Here is a 15,822-nt window from a genome sequence, read left to right as displayed (position 1 = left end):
CATGTTTGTTTGTTTTTTTGGTTTTTTTTGTTTTTTACCGAAGTAGCTAATAAAGCATAATGGAATGCAATTTTGCCTCTTTCTTGTAAGATTCTATAATAGAATGAAACAATAATGCAAGTTATAAATAAAAACAATAAATTGAATGAATTACGAAACACTCATTTTATTTATATTAGATCTGAAAATGTTGTGTAATACTACAACCTGAAAAGACGTTGGCCTGTACGGGAGATAAAGGGGAAAAAATAGCAGCTGTTAAATGGAATAGTCCAAATCACCAAAGTAAACTGGACCTGGGCTTGTTGCAGGGATCTGAAGTTACTAAACATTTTGTGAGTGTATGCACTAAAACTTAGGACCATATAATAATAAATATGTGCGTGATGAAAGTTGGGCAGCACACTAACGTCCTTACTCCACTCTGTATGCTAGTATGGGTCTGACCATTTCACTCTGATTTTTTCCTCGTCCTTTTTTTTGCCTTTTCGTCAAGTCTGTCTTTGTACGGACCTGCCGTGTTCTCCGTCGTTTTGCACATAACTGTTTTTGGGGCAAATAAAATGCAAGTAGGGATTAAAACCGCAGAATTAATTATTACCGGTGCTGGAAATACTAGGACTTGATGCAGTGTTTTGATTTTGTTGCCACGGGTACCCACAAAGCAATGCGCGAAAGTCACGTGGTCTGTCAATCTCTACTTTTACTGGTCTGGCCCGCTTAAACTCAAAGTCTGACATTCCTGTTTAAAGCAACTAAAGAGCGAATTAAGGGCAACACACAGATCAAATGACTCATTCCCACAGAACAAAAGCGGTAGAAAATTTTATTTGTTTTACATTATACCGTCATGACAAGCTGCACCATCTATCTTCACATGATTAATCCAGCATTTCATATAAAAAGCACATTCACACAAACTGTATGCACACCTTCTAACTACAATCTCACGTGGACACGACAATAGCATGATTCCTTTTAAAACAATCTGTACACAGGTCTCTTCCTCTAGTAAAAATTTATAATCCTGCTCAGAGAAACCATTATCAAGTGATTCACAGCGGGGAAACAAAAACATTTACAGTACATTTCACAGGTAAACACAACTGTAGTCGTGCCTACTTAGACTTCCTTCTCTTGGCCTGCGTGGGGCTCGCTCCAGCTTCTGTCAAAGAGAAAACATGCATTTGTGTCGGGGAAATGGTAGCAGGCACAGCTTGGATATAGTGATTGATACTGTGTCTTTTTTAATTACCTTTCACAGCAGCACTGGTTGCAGGCCTGGCCGATCTCTTCCTAAGGCTGCTGTCTGCTACTGGTTCCTCCTCCACCTCTTTCTCAGCCCGGGAGCTGCGCCTGCTTGGCCCTTTGGGCTTCTCCACAGCAGCTCTGGGAGAACAAGATAGAAAAGGGGAAAAAATGGAAAAGAAAAGGAGAACAACACAAGAAAGTGTTACCAAACAGACAACGGTGTGAGTTAACTCTGCTCTAGTCAGAGAAAGATATAATACCAATCAGGACTCTGCTGTTTTTCCTCGTCTACCACAGATACTGTCCATCTTCATCCCGACAGCATCCACTACGCTGACATGATCACTGCTTGTGTCTTTTCAGCACAAACGTGTTAAAATACATACCTTGAGACTAAGTTGATGGGCGCCTTTCTTTTCTTTGCCCATCTGTGATAGAAGTGGAAAAACAGCGGTAAACTATACACTGTGCTGAACAAAACATGGCTTCACTTCCCCCCACCATAACACGACAATCTCCAGGAAAAGAAACATGGCCATAAAGGTCAGCGGGAGAGCTACAATTTGTTCTGTGATAGGCTGCTCATTGTTCAACCTTTTGACATGCATTAATATAATTATATTGTTGCATGCTTATCATACGTACCCATTGCTGGGGCCACTTGGCTCATTGATTTCACCATGTATCCCTCCGTGGCCAAGCAAATGAACTCCCTGAGTTTCAGTGAAGCTTGAAATGTCTAAGCATTTCTTCTTCAAAAGCATCAATCTTAAGATTAGGCCAGCTTTTTCAAAGATCAGCAGTAAGGGACACCTTAAAAACCCTAGCCCGTGACACATTACACAGCAATTAACAAACCATAACAAAGAACATGATCTTACCCCTGTTCAGAACCGGTCGAAGCCTCTTCACCTGAACAAAACAAAAACAGGAATTATTCACGTGCAATTTAAATCCCAATTGCTTATATTCTATTTCAGCGAGAAGTATTTTAACAGCTCAAAAACAAGGATAACAACACTAACCGGTCTTCTCGGTGGCAGTAGGTTCCTGTGACTGTGGAGCTTCTTGTTGAATAGGTGCTGGGAGGTGAAAGAATAAAACAGTTCAATTGACATATCTAAATAAATAACACATTAAAATACACACCACTAACTGTTCACATATGGGCACATGTGATATGATATAGCTATGTAATTGTATATAGGGAGCTAAGCAGTGGATTCTTCCCACTATGGGAATCAGTTGCCAGAATATTTGCACAGAGAAACAGCCTTTCTCTATCGAAAAAGACATAAACATTAAACAATACTTCATACATAAGCTAGCATTATACACGTTTTTTGTAACATACAATAAGTGGACCTAAGCACATGACTGACATGTGGTGCATTAAGGTGCTCATCAGCTTCAAAAATTAATGTAGCTCACGGCTGCACGTTTACCTGCTGTGGTCTGAGTGGTTTCAGCAGCTGCTCCAGCTGTTGGGATGGAGGGCTCCACAGCTGTTGCAGGGTCAGACTGGCCTGCTGGAACTCCGCTTGGGTTAGCAGCTGGAGAGGATGTGGTCTGGGAACCCTCCTGAACAGGTCCAGGTGTGGCAAGGGTTGGAATAATGGACGGTACTGGACTTTGCACAAGAGGAACCGTGGAGAGCACAGCTGAAGAAGAAACACCAGTGGGAGTACCAACTACAGCCACAACAGGAGCTTGAGATGTTACAGCTTGCATTGGGGTTGAGACTGAAGCTGGTGCATGTGCTTGAGTCTGGCTTATAATCTGAGTAGGAGCAGTGACTTGACCAGGAACTGGGACTGGAGATGAAACTGCAGGTATAGCAAGGGTGTTTTGGGAAACAGCAGTAGTATGGGGGGCTTGTGCTTCAATCTGAATGGCTGGACTAGCAGGAGGATGAAAGACCTGTGGTGGCACAGCCCCTGTGTGCCCCTGTGCAGGCCTTTCTACAGGACTTTGCTGGGAGTCCGCTGTAACAGAAACAGCTACAGCAACCTGTGCAGGCTTACTTCTTAACTGGGCAGTTGGAGATGAAGAGACAGGGCTTTTCCAGACGGTGTTAACAGCCCCAGGACTAGAGCAGGGAAGAGGAGAAGCCAGAGGTGGCTGAAAGGGAGATGCTGAAGGGTTGGGATGAGGAGATGGCTGTGGAACTGGGTGAGATTTTGGAGTAGAAGTAGCCTCACCAGGGCTTTCTGTTTTGTTAGCTGCTGGGTTACTTTGAAGACCTAGGGGAGGTGCTAGGGCCGGTGATGACATACTAGTGGCAATCTGAAGCTGTCCAACAGCATTTCTAGTGGGCTGACTGCTGGTCATGTTAGTCCCTGAGGACTGGGTAGAGCTTGGAGCAGCAGAAAGTTGGATATTTGCATTTGACACTTGGATAGACCCCACCATGGTGACTGACTGAGATACAACTGTAGTATTGGGAGCCACAGATGAACTTGGGACCTGGAAAATTGGGTTGATAAATACAGGGGTGGTTGTGATGAACTGAGGAGGTCTGGATGCTGAGCTCTGCTGCCGGATGTCCTGAGGTCTAATGTTCCTGTGAGGGACAGCCACCATAGTTGAAACCATAGATGTGGGCGGCTGTGAAGCAGGGGCAGAAGTGATAGGGTTTGAGGCCACAAACACAGTGATCTGGTTGGGGGAAATGGTGCTAGAAGAGGCAGGGATCTGTATGACTGAGTGGACACTTGTCACAGTTTTAGGACTAGGGCTTGGTTTAGTAGCCGAACCAATTGGGTTTACAGCAGAGCTAGAGTTCGAACTACTACTAACAGTGGACGCAGAACTAATCTGACTGGAAGCAATTGTACTGGGGTTTACACTTGTGGTGGCATTAGTGTTGGTACTGACTGTGTGTGTAGGTGTTGCATTTACATTTGAACTAGGAATGACACCAAGACTGGAAACTGAGTTTTGGTTAAGGCTGGGAGTGGTATTGGAGTTCATGCTATTGGGAGGATGTGAACCAGGAACTGAAACAGGCAGTAAGTTAGGACTGCTGGTAGGGACTGGGACAGCAGGTTTGAGTTTAGCTTCGGTTTCTGCAGTATTAGCAACAGACACTGCCACATCTGTGCTTTGGGAATTACTGTGAAGTGGTCTTTCTGGATCAAAAGCAGACTTAGGACTGTCCTTTCCCATTACATCCCTAACAGTACTACTCTGTAAGGGTCTCAGGGACATATTTGGAACACCTGTGTTATCCAGTAACTGGTTTAGGGAAGTCGGGGCTGCTCTGATAGCAGGTGAGACCTCGGACTCCTGTACAGGTGCTGAATGCGTCAGCTGCCTATCAACAGTGCAAGCCTGCAGTTCCAAGTCAGTTTTAGGCTGCTGAGGTGCAGGCAGACGAGGGCTAGTCATTCTGGGTGCTGATAACTCCCTTAAAGGCTGTGGCTGTGACTGAGACTGTGGTATCTGTCGCTGCTCTGCTGTTATCATTCCCTGACTATCCCTGACTCCATCAGCAGGGTTACCTTGAATTCCATGAAGGTTGCTCTGGGTCTGCTGTGCCTCCATGGAACCAGTCACTTGTGAAGCCATAGATACTGGACTTGGAGGTACTGAGGTAGGGCTTAGCATCATTGTTTGCCCCTGAGGACTGACCAACTGCTGCTGGTGTGGAGGGCCAGTGACAGCCATTTTTGCCCCTTTCTGTCTTCCTGGACTCGGGGTGGCTGACTTACGACTAGAGGCTGGGCTTGACCTCCTACTATTGCTGGGACTTGCCCTCTTACCCTGCACTCCAGCTGGTTTGTCCTGTTTAGCACCTACCATCCCAGCACCAGAACCAGCAGAAAATGCCTGCTGATTGTTGTTAGTGTTATTTCCACCAGCACTGCCATTGTTGTTTCCTGGTAAAGTTAGGTTAGGAGGTGCCTGTCCAATGGCTTTCAGAGTTGTTGGATTAAGACCTTGCTGATCAAATCCCCTGTTTAGGTTTGGCTGCCTTGGAGGCAAAGGAATGTTAATTTTGGGAGGAAAAAGCCCTGCAATAGAGGCATTTAGCCTCTCGGGTGAAAGGTTAATTTCTGAGGGTTCAGTACTGGGTGGACGATTGGTTGGGGTGAGGGGATGGTGGTATGGTCTGGGGCTGGCTCTGTTGGGGGTTTTAGGTCTTGAACTCTGTGAGGTTGTGGGCACATTAGGGAAATGAAGACCCGGCATGGGACCTCCTTGTTGAGGCTGAGTGGGTAACTGCTGCTGAGGACTAGCTCCTGTATGCTGGGGCATTTGCGCTGAACCAGGGACTTGCTTCATCATGTGAGTGTTGGAGGCCTGATTGCCCACAATCTGTTGAGTGCCATTTCCTGGTTGTCCCCCCATTTCTGGGCCACCAGGTCTGTCCTGCTTTGAGTGGGCACCTGAAGGGGCTTCTTCAGATCCAGTTCCTTGGGGAGCCTGTCCTGCATCAGAATGGGACATTCGTCGTGCAGCCCCTGCAAGCTAAAAAGTAGAGAGGAAAAACAAAGGCAAATTGTTCATATTACATTTTTGGACTCCAAACTTAAATGCTAAAAAGAAAAATAGATGAGAATTTCAGCACTATGTTAATGTATGTCCCAACAGGGCCCTCACCTGTGGGTTCACTATCAGGGGCATTCCTCTGGCTTTGTCAGGTGATGGTGGCACCCCTCCAGGTCCTTGAAGGCTGATCATCACAGGCATGTTGCCTTGCTGTGAGACAGGATGTCTTTGCACCTCAGTTTGATTGCCCATTCCTCGGGGAGGCAGCTGCCCTCCTGGAGGGATGGGCATACGATTCTTCGCCTGCTCCTGCTGCATCTTCAGCATCATCATCATCTGCTGTTGTTGCTAGAAAGAAACATGAGGCTCACTGCTAAGTATGAACTGACATATTGTTATGCTAATACCAAAAATTGTCACTAATGTACATAACTTCTTTACCTGCTGTTGCAGGTGTGGTTGCTGTTGTGGTTGCTGCTGTAGCTGATGAGGGTGCATTTGGGGCTGGCCTTGACCTGTAGTCTGCTGTCCTGTCATTCCCTGCTGTCCTTGCGCATTCTGGAGACCTTGTATCTGTTGCATGTGTTGCATCTGCTGCTGCTGCAACTGTTGCTGCTGTTGCTGTAACTGTTGCTGCTGCTGCAACTGTTGCTGCTGTTGCTGCAACTGTTGCTGCTGCTGCAACTGTTGCTGCTGTTGCTGTATTTGCTGTTGCATTTGCTGCTGCTGATGCTGCATTTGTTGTTGCTGCATCTGCTGTTGTTGCATGTGCTGCATCTGTTGTTGTTGTTGCTGTGATGGTGGTTGTTGCTGCTGCTGCTGCATCTGCTGTTGTTGTTGCTGTGATGGTGGTTGTTGTTGCTGCTGCTGCTGTTGTTGTTGCTGCGATGGTGGTTGTTGTTGTTGTTGCTGCTGCTGCATAAATTGCATGGGTACTTGCTGCAGTACTCTCTGATCTCCAGGCTGGCCAGGAAAGCCTAAGTAAAAGCATAAAAAGATTCACAAATAAAAATAAATAAATAAATTGAAGAAAAATATAAAAAAATAAATAAATTGTATATATATATATATATATATATATATATATATATATATATATTTTTTTTTTTTTTTTTATTTTTTTTTTTTTTTTTTTAAAGATGTCGTGTATTAAAAAAAGGTTACTGCCAATACATAATGTTGGGGTATTTACCCTGGACCAAATGCAACTTAAATGTGCACAAAATAACTAGAAATGTATGTTGCTATTTACCTGCAGGCCTGTTAGCAAATTCAGGGTGTTTCTGGCCTGCGTTGTCTAAGCCCATACCATGTTCACCACCAAGATTTGGCAGTTCAGCATCCTCCATGCCAGCACCCACTTCAAGACTACTAAGAAGAGAAAGAAATTGTTGAACAATTAGACAATTAACCAATGAGTGATGAAAATAAATTGCATCCCATGGCAAAAACTGTTACAAATACAAATTATTACCCAAGTCCCTCTACTTGCTGTTGACCTTCTCCCTCTTTGGGCTTCTTCTTGCGTGCTGGCTTCTTCTTTTTGGGTTTGGCTGGATTTCCCCCACCTGCTCCTTGTTTTCCTCCTGGTCCAAATTGGCTGGCTGAAATATCACTCTGCAGCAGATTGACCAGCAGTGGGCTAGTCAGTGTAACATCTTTGCTAACAGGAAAGCCACCTGGCTGTCCACAAGGTCCTGCAATCTGCATCTGACCTGGAAACTGTGAGTTGAAATTCATGCCATGACCTGGAAAGTGCCCATTTCCCATCTGCATGTGCTGGGGGCCTCCCATCATGCTTTGCTGTTGCTGTGCCTGCATATCAGGAACCATTTGTTGTACTCCCAAATCTCCTGTCCCACTGTTTGGATCCCCCATGGCATGTGGATGTTGCTGAGCTGCCTGTTGTTGTTGTTGCTGCTGCTGCTGCTGCTGCATCATGGCTTGTTGTTGCTTCTGCTGCTGTTGTAACTGCTGCTGTTGCAACTGTTGTTGAATGAGAGGGTGCCCTGAAGGCAGTCTCATCTGTTGCCCATGCATGCCCATAGCTTGATTAGGATTTCCAGCAACAGGAACCTGCTGAGACTGTTGCTGATTCATCTGCTGGTGCTGCTGTTGCTGCTGCTGTTGCAGCTGCTGTTGCAGCTGGTGTTGTTGCATTTGCTGCTGCTGAAGTTGAGCCATTTGTTGTTGTTGCTGTGGAGTCATCTGCTGTGGGCCAACCTGACCCTGGAACTGAGCCATGTTACCTGGTACATTTGGAGAAGGGCCACGCATCATCTGCCCAGGCATAACCCCGGCTGGCATCTTGCCCCCGAAAGCCTGCTTGTTGCCTTGCATCTGGTTGGCAACCATTTGTTCCATCATTGAGTTTTGTTGCTGCTGTTGTTGCTGCTGCTGCTGCTGCAGGAGCATGGCCTGGTGCCCTTGGCCTCCAACCATCTGACCCTGCCCATGCATCACCCCCTGGCCTTGCTGAGGCATCATCTGCTTGGGTGGGGTCATCCCTCCTCTCTGCCCTTGATTGATGGGCCTTGAGAGGACAGTCTGACCTGCACCCTGGCCTTGAACCATCTGGCTGGGGGAGGAGGACACAGGCTGGGCCTGATGCTGGAGGCCCATCATCTGGGTCTGGAGGCCAGGCTGTTGCTGGCCCATACTAGGCCCAGCAGTTGTACCAGGTGCTGAACCTGCCATGCTACTTTGAACACCCATAACATTAGGTGGAGCATGGGGTGGTCCCTGCATTGAGTTTGGTGTAGAGGCTGAGGGTTGAGCTCCTAATGCAAAATGGGTTGGGGAGGGACATAAAAACAATAACTTAACGGATTTCATGTGAGGTAATCAGCTATTATGCCTTCTGCTAACTGCACACAGAGCCAGGCTTTGTTAAATTAGATTATAAAGTGTCCAGAGATAAATTACTATTAGTCTACTACAAGTCACCTACTATTATGTGAAAGGTGTACCATCTGAATTGCTGGAGAAGTGAAACACGTCCAAAGGAAGAGTCGATTAAATTTTGGTGTGAATTCTCATCGCTTTCTTTAAAGCCCCGGTCAACCACTGATTACTAGTGAAAATGTGTTATCGCTTATGCCAACCACCTAGGTTGCTGAGTTGCTGATGGGTCTCTAGGCCTGCTTGACAAAATAGAGCACTGGCTTTTTGCAGAGTTAAGATCGTGCTCTTATTCAATGTGTCACGCATGTTGCACTGACACTGACAAATACATTCTCATCTTTATCAGAAACAGCACAGGTGGATCCATAGGATAAATAATTTAAAATACATTACTCTAATATTTTAATGAAAAACTTGATAAAAAAAAAAAAGACGAATTGTGACTTGGTCTTAGAAGGGTAAACAGAATACATTACTCTTAAAAAAAAAAGGAAAATAGATTAAGCTACTTACTGATGCTATTTTTTTAATGAACCCTTTTATTTTAGTACAAATGGCACTGTATGGCCTGCCGACCGCTATTAAGTTTGTCAAAATCAAAGTTAAGGCCTATAATGAATTTATTGCTATTTATTATACATTATTGCATTATTATACATTATTAACTATTTTAAGCTGTTTCTCAGTGATCTAATAATGCTAAACTACACTCTAACAATACAAATATATTTATTAAATGTAAAAAATTCTGATTGTCTTAACAGTTTACTGGCCAAAAGAAAATAAATAACTATATAAAAGATGCCCATTTTAATGTATTAGAAAGCAGATAACTGTGTTGCACCTAAGACATAAATCCCACACATGTGCAGTGTTGTAGACATTTTACCTGTGTGAGCCATTGCTTGGCTGCTCTGTAGCTGCTGGCCGGGGCCTCCAACAGGGGTTCCTGGAGTGCTAGCACTCACCTGACCTTGAACAAAGTTTGGGGTTGGAAAGCCTATGGGTCGCTTTGGCATACCTGCATATATAAAACATTTTGATATTTTAGACATCTTAGAACCAAATACGTATTGTTTTTCTGATAACCAAAAATGTGTTTTTAGTGTGACAATAAATAACTATGAAGAGCATCTCACCTGGGTGAACTTGGGCCCCAGGCTGTCCATGCTGGGGCATTCCCATGAATGCCTGTTGCATGTTACCCTGTTGACTGAGGGCTGCCCTTCCTGGTGAACCTACACCCTGGGGGAAGCCCTGTGGAGTTGTAGGTCTCTGAGCCATCATAGGTGGTGTCCCTGGTGAACCCTGCTGAAAAGGAGATGAGGACGAACCAGGGGATTTGGCAGTGAGGTTACCCTGTGGTCCAGTAGTTGGTGGTAGGGGTGGAGGGGGTCTTGGTGGCCCTGCAACACCAGTGGCAGGCTGTTGACCTTTAGGCTGGGGAGCAGCAAACTGACCCATTCCAGCCTGTTGTTGTTGTTGCTGTAATTGTCCCTGTCCCATGGCACCGAATACCTGCCCAGCCTGCTGGCTGCCAACTGGGTAGGGGGGCGGAGGATGACTGGGGGTCTGAACTGTAGCAAGGGAAGGTGGGCGTTGAACCATCTGTGCTTGGGGTGGGGGCTTTCTCCAGGCAGGGCCTCCTTGGGCTGTGGGTGGCTGGAGGACACCAGGAGGCAACTGATTCCAGCCAGAGGGCGCAGCCATCTGGCCTGATTGGTTGAATGGAGGTCTAGGTCCAAGTTGGGAGAGCTGAGCCTGTTGCTGCTGGTGATGCTGATGTTGTAGCTGCTGCAGTGCAGCAGGATTGAGCGGTCTCCCAGCCTGTAGAGCCTGCATGTGATGGGCAGCTTGAGGAGGCATGGGGCCTGAGCCATGGGGACCAGCCTGTTGGTGCTGAAGCTGTTGCTGCTGCTGGACTGACATCATTGGATCCATCGCATCTGTGAGTCAGGAAGAAGCAATTTTTTCTGTTACAGTACAGTATAAGATGCAACATATCCTAAAATGCAACATGTAGAGAAATAAGAAACCTGAACCTGTTTGTGAAGGTGGTCTCTGAAGTCGAGGGTGGATCTGTCCACTACTACTTGGTAACATAGTCTGACCTACCATGCCAGGCCCTGGAGGAACCATCGATGGATTAGCCATTCGAACCCCCCCTAGAGGAAATATATGCATATTTATTCATTATGAAATACAAAAATAAAAATAATACAAAAATGTGTAAATTCTTTGCAAACAAAACAAATTCACAATTACTAACAAGACCACATTAGGGATAACAAGAACCAAAAAAGAAGTATCTAATACAAATTGTAATTTAATATTTTTTTTTACTAGTTTTTGAATAAACAAATTTTCAAGAACTTCCTATGGCTACTCTGTGTGTTAATTTGAGTAAAGTAATACCTGGACCAGGCTGACCAGGAAAACCAGCATCCATTCTTATCTGACCAGGTGCACCCATTGGTCCATTCACCCTGACTTCTTGTCCTCGATTTGGTCCCATAGCCACATTGATGGCACCTTCCCCTGAACATCAATGGACAGAAACAATAAGTAACTTAATCTGTACAGAAAGTCCTGTTTGCATGCTTTATATTGAAGTGCCATAGACAAAAATGGTCTCATGCATCCTGCTTTGATGTGCAGTGAACCGTGAGGACTGTGCCATTACCTTCTATCTGGACAGAGAGAATCCCCAGGTCTCTGAGCTGCTGCTGGTTGTTCTGGGCCAACAGACGGAGACGCTCAGCAGCATCCCGAGGAATGTTGAAGGTAACCCGCACACTGTTCCACGGCTCCACATGCTGTGGTTGAAGCCGTTCAGGGCCTAGAGGAGCAATAATTAATGAGGTGGTCTTGCAATTACAGTGCACAGGAGGGAATTTTTTTTCTGGTTATTTTGGGGGGGGGGGGGGGGGGGGGGGGACCAGGACACAAATGGTAACATATCTGCATTTACAATCCTTGTAAAACTTGTTTTACAAGACAGAATCAAAGTCAGTGTACCGTACATCATTAAAGATTCATGACATTAGAATGCCATTTTATATTGTCAACAGTGTCAACAGTGTCAACAGACTCCTAAGAGTCAACATTACAATCAGAAACATGGAAAGATCCAAGTGGATTCTGCTCAAGACTGATATAAATGCAGACATCAGTAGAAACAACTTTCAGTAGCACTTGAAAGTTTGCATTTGTTCATCTATTAATGAGCAGCTTTTTAAAATGCAAATTGTCAAACACAAATAGCTTTTTCAAAATAAAAGCATTAAAGGAAATAGAACTAACCCATATCAAGCACGTTTGGTATCCCTCTGAGGATTGTCTCAAGTTTCTGAATGAAGTCTTCATCATCCATATTTCCTTGAAAGGCAACAAAGACTGTAAAATCTTCTCCCTCCCCACTTTTTCCTTCCCCGCCATCGTGCTTCTCACGTTTCTCTTCTTCCGTTACTGTGCTTTCATGGCAACTGTCAGCATCCTCTCCTGCATCATCCCCAACACCAGAGTCCCTGTCGGATTCATTATCAGCCTCTAGGTACTCCGTCCTCTGGGATGTCTCAGGTGGGGTGCGGTGGTGTGCCATCCTCCCTTCTTAGTAGGAGTGGCGTGTGAGCTGTTTTATGCTGCAATCACACATAGACATAGATTAAGAGTATAATAGGGTAGGCCTGACACAAAGTTTATGTTAAGCCACATGGTGCCTGATAGACCGTATACAGCCAATTATTTTATTTTACATTTTAACTATTTTAACTGATACGTGACCTCTGTTGAAACCCAAACCAAACTAACTATACTGGTTCAGAAAAAAGATTAAATACATAAATAATCCCAAATTCATTTTATAATCCACAATGTCTCAGTTGAAAAAATAAAATAAACTGGACAGCATCAGTGTTTGTGACAAATAACTGAAAATGTGAGTTATAATTGAATTTTTTTTAATATGTATTATATATTAGTATAATATATATGCTTGATGGCTCAGTTGTATGTGGTGGCACCAATCTTAAAGGGAAACAAGGTAAGGACACAAAGTTCTATGAAAAAGAGTTGCGTGACCCCTCATTTGTTTATATTTTCCTTCTAACGAGTCAGACTTTGGAAACACCACACAGAAAGGCCCTGGCCTGATGGTAGATTTAAACTCAGGCCCTTCTTGCTGTGAGGTAACAATGCTAACCGCTGTCACATTGAGCAGTTTCTGAGTGGAGTTTACATGTTCTCCCCACATCTGTGTGAGTTCTTTCCGGGTACTCTGGCTGGAGTTAGGTTCGGTTAACTAGTAATATGGTAATTCTAAATTGTCCATAGGTGTGAATTTGAGTGTGAATGATTGTCTGTCTCTCTGTCTGTCCTGCGACAGACTGGCGACCTATCCAAGGCGTACTCAGTCTAGCCCTATCGCAGGTTGGGATAGGCTCCAAAACCCCCAACAACCCTGGATAAGTGGAAGAAAATAGAAGGATGGAGCTACACTTGCTTTTATTTTTTTAAGTGGTCTCTAGCAATAGTTCTCCAGGCTTTCTGAAGGTCTTTCAAAGACCTTCAAAAAGACCTTTTCACTGGTCTTTGGCTTTTTCATTCACTGTCCATGACCATTTCAGAAGAATGTGGTTTTATTTGTGAAGTCACTTAACACTGACCTATGAATCATTCAAACAAAAAAAGGCACCTAACTAAAGGAATGACCCGTGTTGTGTCTACACATAACAGGCAAAGAACCTGTCTAAACTGTATCTTAAGGCACTTTGTTGCAAGCAGCCTGTTGCAAAAACATCATTTGTTCCCAGGACACATCTTGTTTTGTTTGAGGTGAAACAAAAAAAATGTGTCCTTAAAAAGGTGGGGTACAACAGAAGTGACAGGCCTAAACTGAACTACATACTGCAAAAAAACAGTACCATTCTTAAGGGAAAAGAGGAAAAAAGGCAGTGGTATGCCAAATTATGCCTGAAATGGACCAAAAATTAGAGTGATGAACTTACAGAGTGATGAACTGAAATTTGAAAGTTCTGCAGGGCTCTAGAGTGTGACCAATTTGGTCGCACATGCGACCTAATTTCTTAATGGTGTGACTAAAAAAAAAAATTGGGTTAGGCTAGGTTGCACCAGTGCGACCAACCATTCGAGTAAATTAAAAAAAAGTCTCTGTGTGGTCAACAGCAGCCACACATTATGCCCATATCGTGGTCTAAACCAATGAGAGATAGTCAAGGGTGCGGGACCTCTCTGATTGGCCATGGTCCAGATATTCCTGTAGGCCTACGTGTGTGTGTGTGTACGTTTGAAAGTGCAGGTGGATAGAAAGGAGTAAGTAGCCTAGGCCCGATAGAAGTGGATGTAGCTGTGGGTAATGGGAAAAGATGAAAAGAATGCTTGATAACTTCTTCGTTAAGTTAAGGCCCGATCCGTCCGAAATTCATAGCCAGTGTTCTGACACGGACTCATCATCCTCTCAGGTTATGTCTAATACTGGTCTGGAGACAGCATCAGATAATGAGCCACATACGATCAACTCCGAGCCAGAACCCACTGAAAGTAAAAGGGGGAAAGTGTATACATTTCGAAGAGAGCGTCTTGACCAGTTTCCCTGATAAGATACAGTAAAGCTGACAACATGATGCACTGCAATGGAGGATAGTCCATAAGCTATCAAGCTGTTCTTTTGTGCTGGTCCAACTAAAAAAAAAAAAAAAAAAGTTAGACGCACCAGTGCAGCCTTGGCAAAAGGCTAGTCTACAGCCCTATTCTGTGTCAAATGGCAGATAATGTATGGGAGAAGTCAGGAGAGAAAAAAGTATCTACAATCATCTGTCAAACAGGATGGACCACTCTGTCTTGGTCTGGGGCTGCATTGAGGAAAAGCACCGTCAGATTTTGATCCACTATACAATAGCATGGTGGCATGGTTGTTAGCTCTGTTCCATAGAACTATTCCTAAAGGCTACTTAAGGAAATGACTTGCCTAAAAGAAAGCTTGCCTAAGAGTTCAAGCTTTTTAGAATTGTACAAACTCTGCTTTCACCTCATATACTGTATTTTTACACATGTTTAACTAAATCTCTGCACCATTTTCCAAGCAAACTGAACAGAAATGAGTAGTGGCTCAAGACAATAGCACAGTACAGCAAAGACCTATAAATTCCCGTCAAGTATGTAAATGGCCATCATTGCAAATCATACGTTAACACACCTGTAATACAATGACGTCACTTTGACCGGTGATGGTGAACTTATTATCGAAGACATGTCAAATAACAGAAGATTGTTCTTTAAGAGGTACAGTTATTTAAAGTATAGGTTAATTTCCATCACTGCCAATTAAAGTGTTACAACACATAAATTTACTGCCATGAACCGTAACTTGCTTTACAACAACGGCCCAGCCGTGGCACGGGCCTTAGCGCAAACATAAGCTAACGTAAAGCGATCAAAATCCGCAGGGCGACCACAGATTGCCCATATCCTATGCTGCTGTGCATTTTCTTGGCCTCTTGAGCACATTTAATAACCGTGTTACTTTCGGCTTTCACCACATTGTGAAAGAGGTCAAAATTAACGTCAAGGCTGTTCCCCCTGGCTTCTCCATAGGCTCCAGTTAGCGATCGTTAGCTACGTTAGCTGGTTAGCACAGAAGGTAATTCAGCATGAATGCATTGAAACGCAATGCATTAGCTTTCCAATTCCCTACGTTTAGCTTACAACATAAGGTAAGTAAAATAGGCGTAAGAAAAGCAAAAGCCTTACCACATATATTCATCTGAAAATAAGTTGAAGCAGTCGGCATCTGCTTGCTAGATTAGCTAACAAAACATGAATCAAATACAGTGTAAATTTACAGCAAGTTACAACTTCCGGCGATGATTTTCAAAATAAAAACAGAGGAAGTAACAACGTTTTTTTTTTATAAAGGTAACTGAAGTAAATAAAAATAATTAACATCATTCTAAAATTGTAATAATAATAATAAATATTATTATTTTATAATTCGGTTTTGTAAAATACCAGCTGAATAATTTTAAATGGGCCTTTTCTGTCAAATAGAGTAGTGGGGTTGTCACTACTTGTTACTACCACATTAGAAAGCACTATGGAATTCTGTCAGTATCACACATTTGCACTTGTATCTTGTAATTTTCATTGGTGTGACTA

The 15,822-nt window shown here is 43.9% G+C and overlaps 1 protein-coding gene across 3 annotated transcripts; it reads right to left on the bottom strand.

Moving 5' to 3' along the window:
- Window positions 1-812: 812 nt before the first annotated feature.
- On the bottom strand, window positions 813-15,523 carry ncoa6 (nuclear receptor coactivator 6). 3 transcript variants are annotated; one of them, XM_006796312.3, is made up of 17 exons: window positions 15,418-15,523; window positions 11,953-12,290; window positions 11,333-11,488; window positions 11,065-11,187; window positions 10,692-10,814; window positions 9,789-10,595; window positions 9,539-9,670; window positions 7,220-8,525; window positions 6,998-7,116; window positions 6,187-6,722; window positions 5,857-6,093; window positions 2,697-5,724; window positions 2,277-2,333; window positions 2,133-2,163; window positions 1,638-1,679; window positions 1,256-1,389; window positions 813-1,165 (listed from the first exon to the last, which is right to left on the bottom strand). In XM_006796312.3, exons 2-17 carry the CDS (start codon window positions 12,248-12,250, stop codon window positions 1,119-1,121), a joined length of 7,176 nt encoding a protein of 2,391 aa, XP_006796375.2. In that variant the 5' UTR covers window positions 12,251-12,290; window positions 15,418-15,523; the 3' UTR covers window positions 813-1,118. The 3 variants fall into 3 exon arrangements, with proteins under 3 accessions (XP_006796375.2, XP_087690589.1, XP_006796376.2); XM_087834463.1 differs by having other exon boundaries at window positions 6,998-7,113; XM_006796313.3 differs by lacking the exon at window positions 1,638-1,679.
- Window positions 15,524-15,822: the final 299 nt, after the last annotated feature.

This window comes from Neolamprologus brichardi, chromosome 20 (assembly GCF_056152115.1).
Source record: "Neolamprologus brichardi isolate AB-2024 chromosome 20, ASM5615211v1, whole genome shotgun sequence".
In the NCBI taxonomy this organism is placed as follows: domain Eukaryota; kingdom Metazoa; phylum Chordata; class Actinopteri; order Cichliformes; family Cichlidae; genus Neolamprologus; species Neolamprologus brichardi.
Note: the sequence above shows the minus strand (reverse complement) of the source record. Positions and strands in the feature narration are given on the sequence as shown.

Excerpts from the sequence above, each read along its gene's own strand:
- ncoa6 (XM_006796312.3), bottom strand. The coding sequence starts at position 12,250 with ATGGCACACCACCGCACCCCACCTGAGACATCCCAGAGGACGGAGTAC. Across the intron at positions 5,725-5,856 it reads CCCTGATAGTGAACCCACAG|CTTGCAGGGGCTGCACGACG; the intron begins GTGAGGGCCCTG and ends TCTACTTTTTAG. Across the intron at positions 1,166-1,255 it reads AACCAGTGCTGCTGTGAAAG|AAGCTGGAGCGAGCCCCACG; the intron begins GTAATTAAAAAA and ends TCTCTTTGACAG.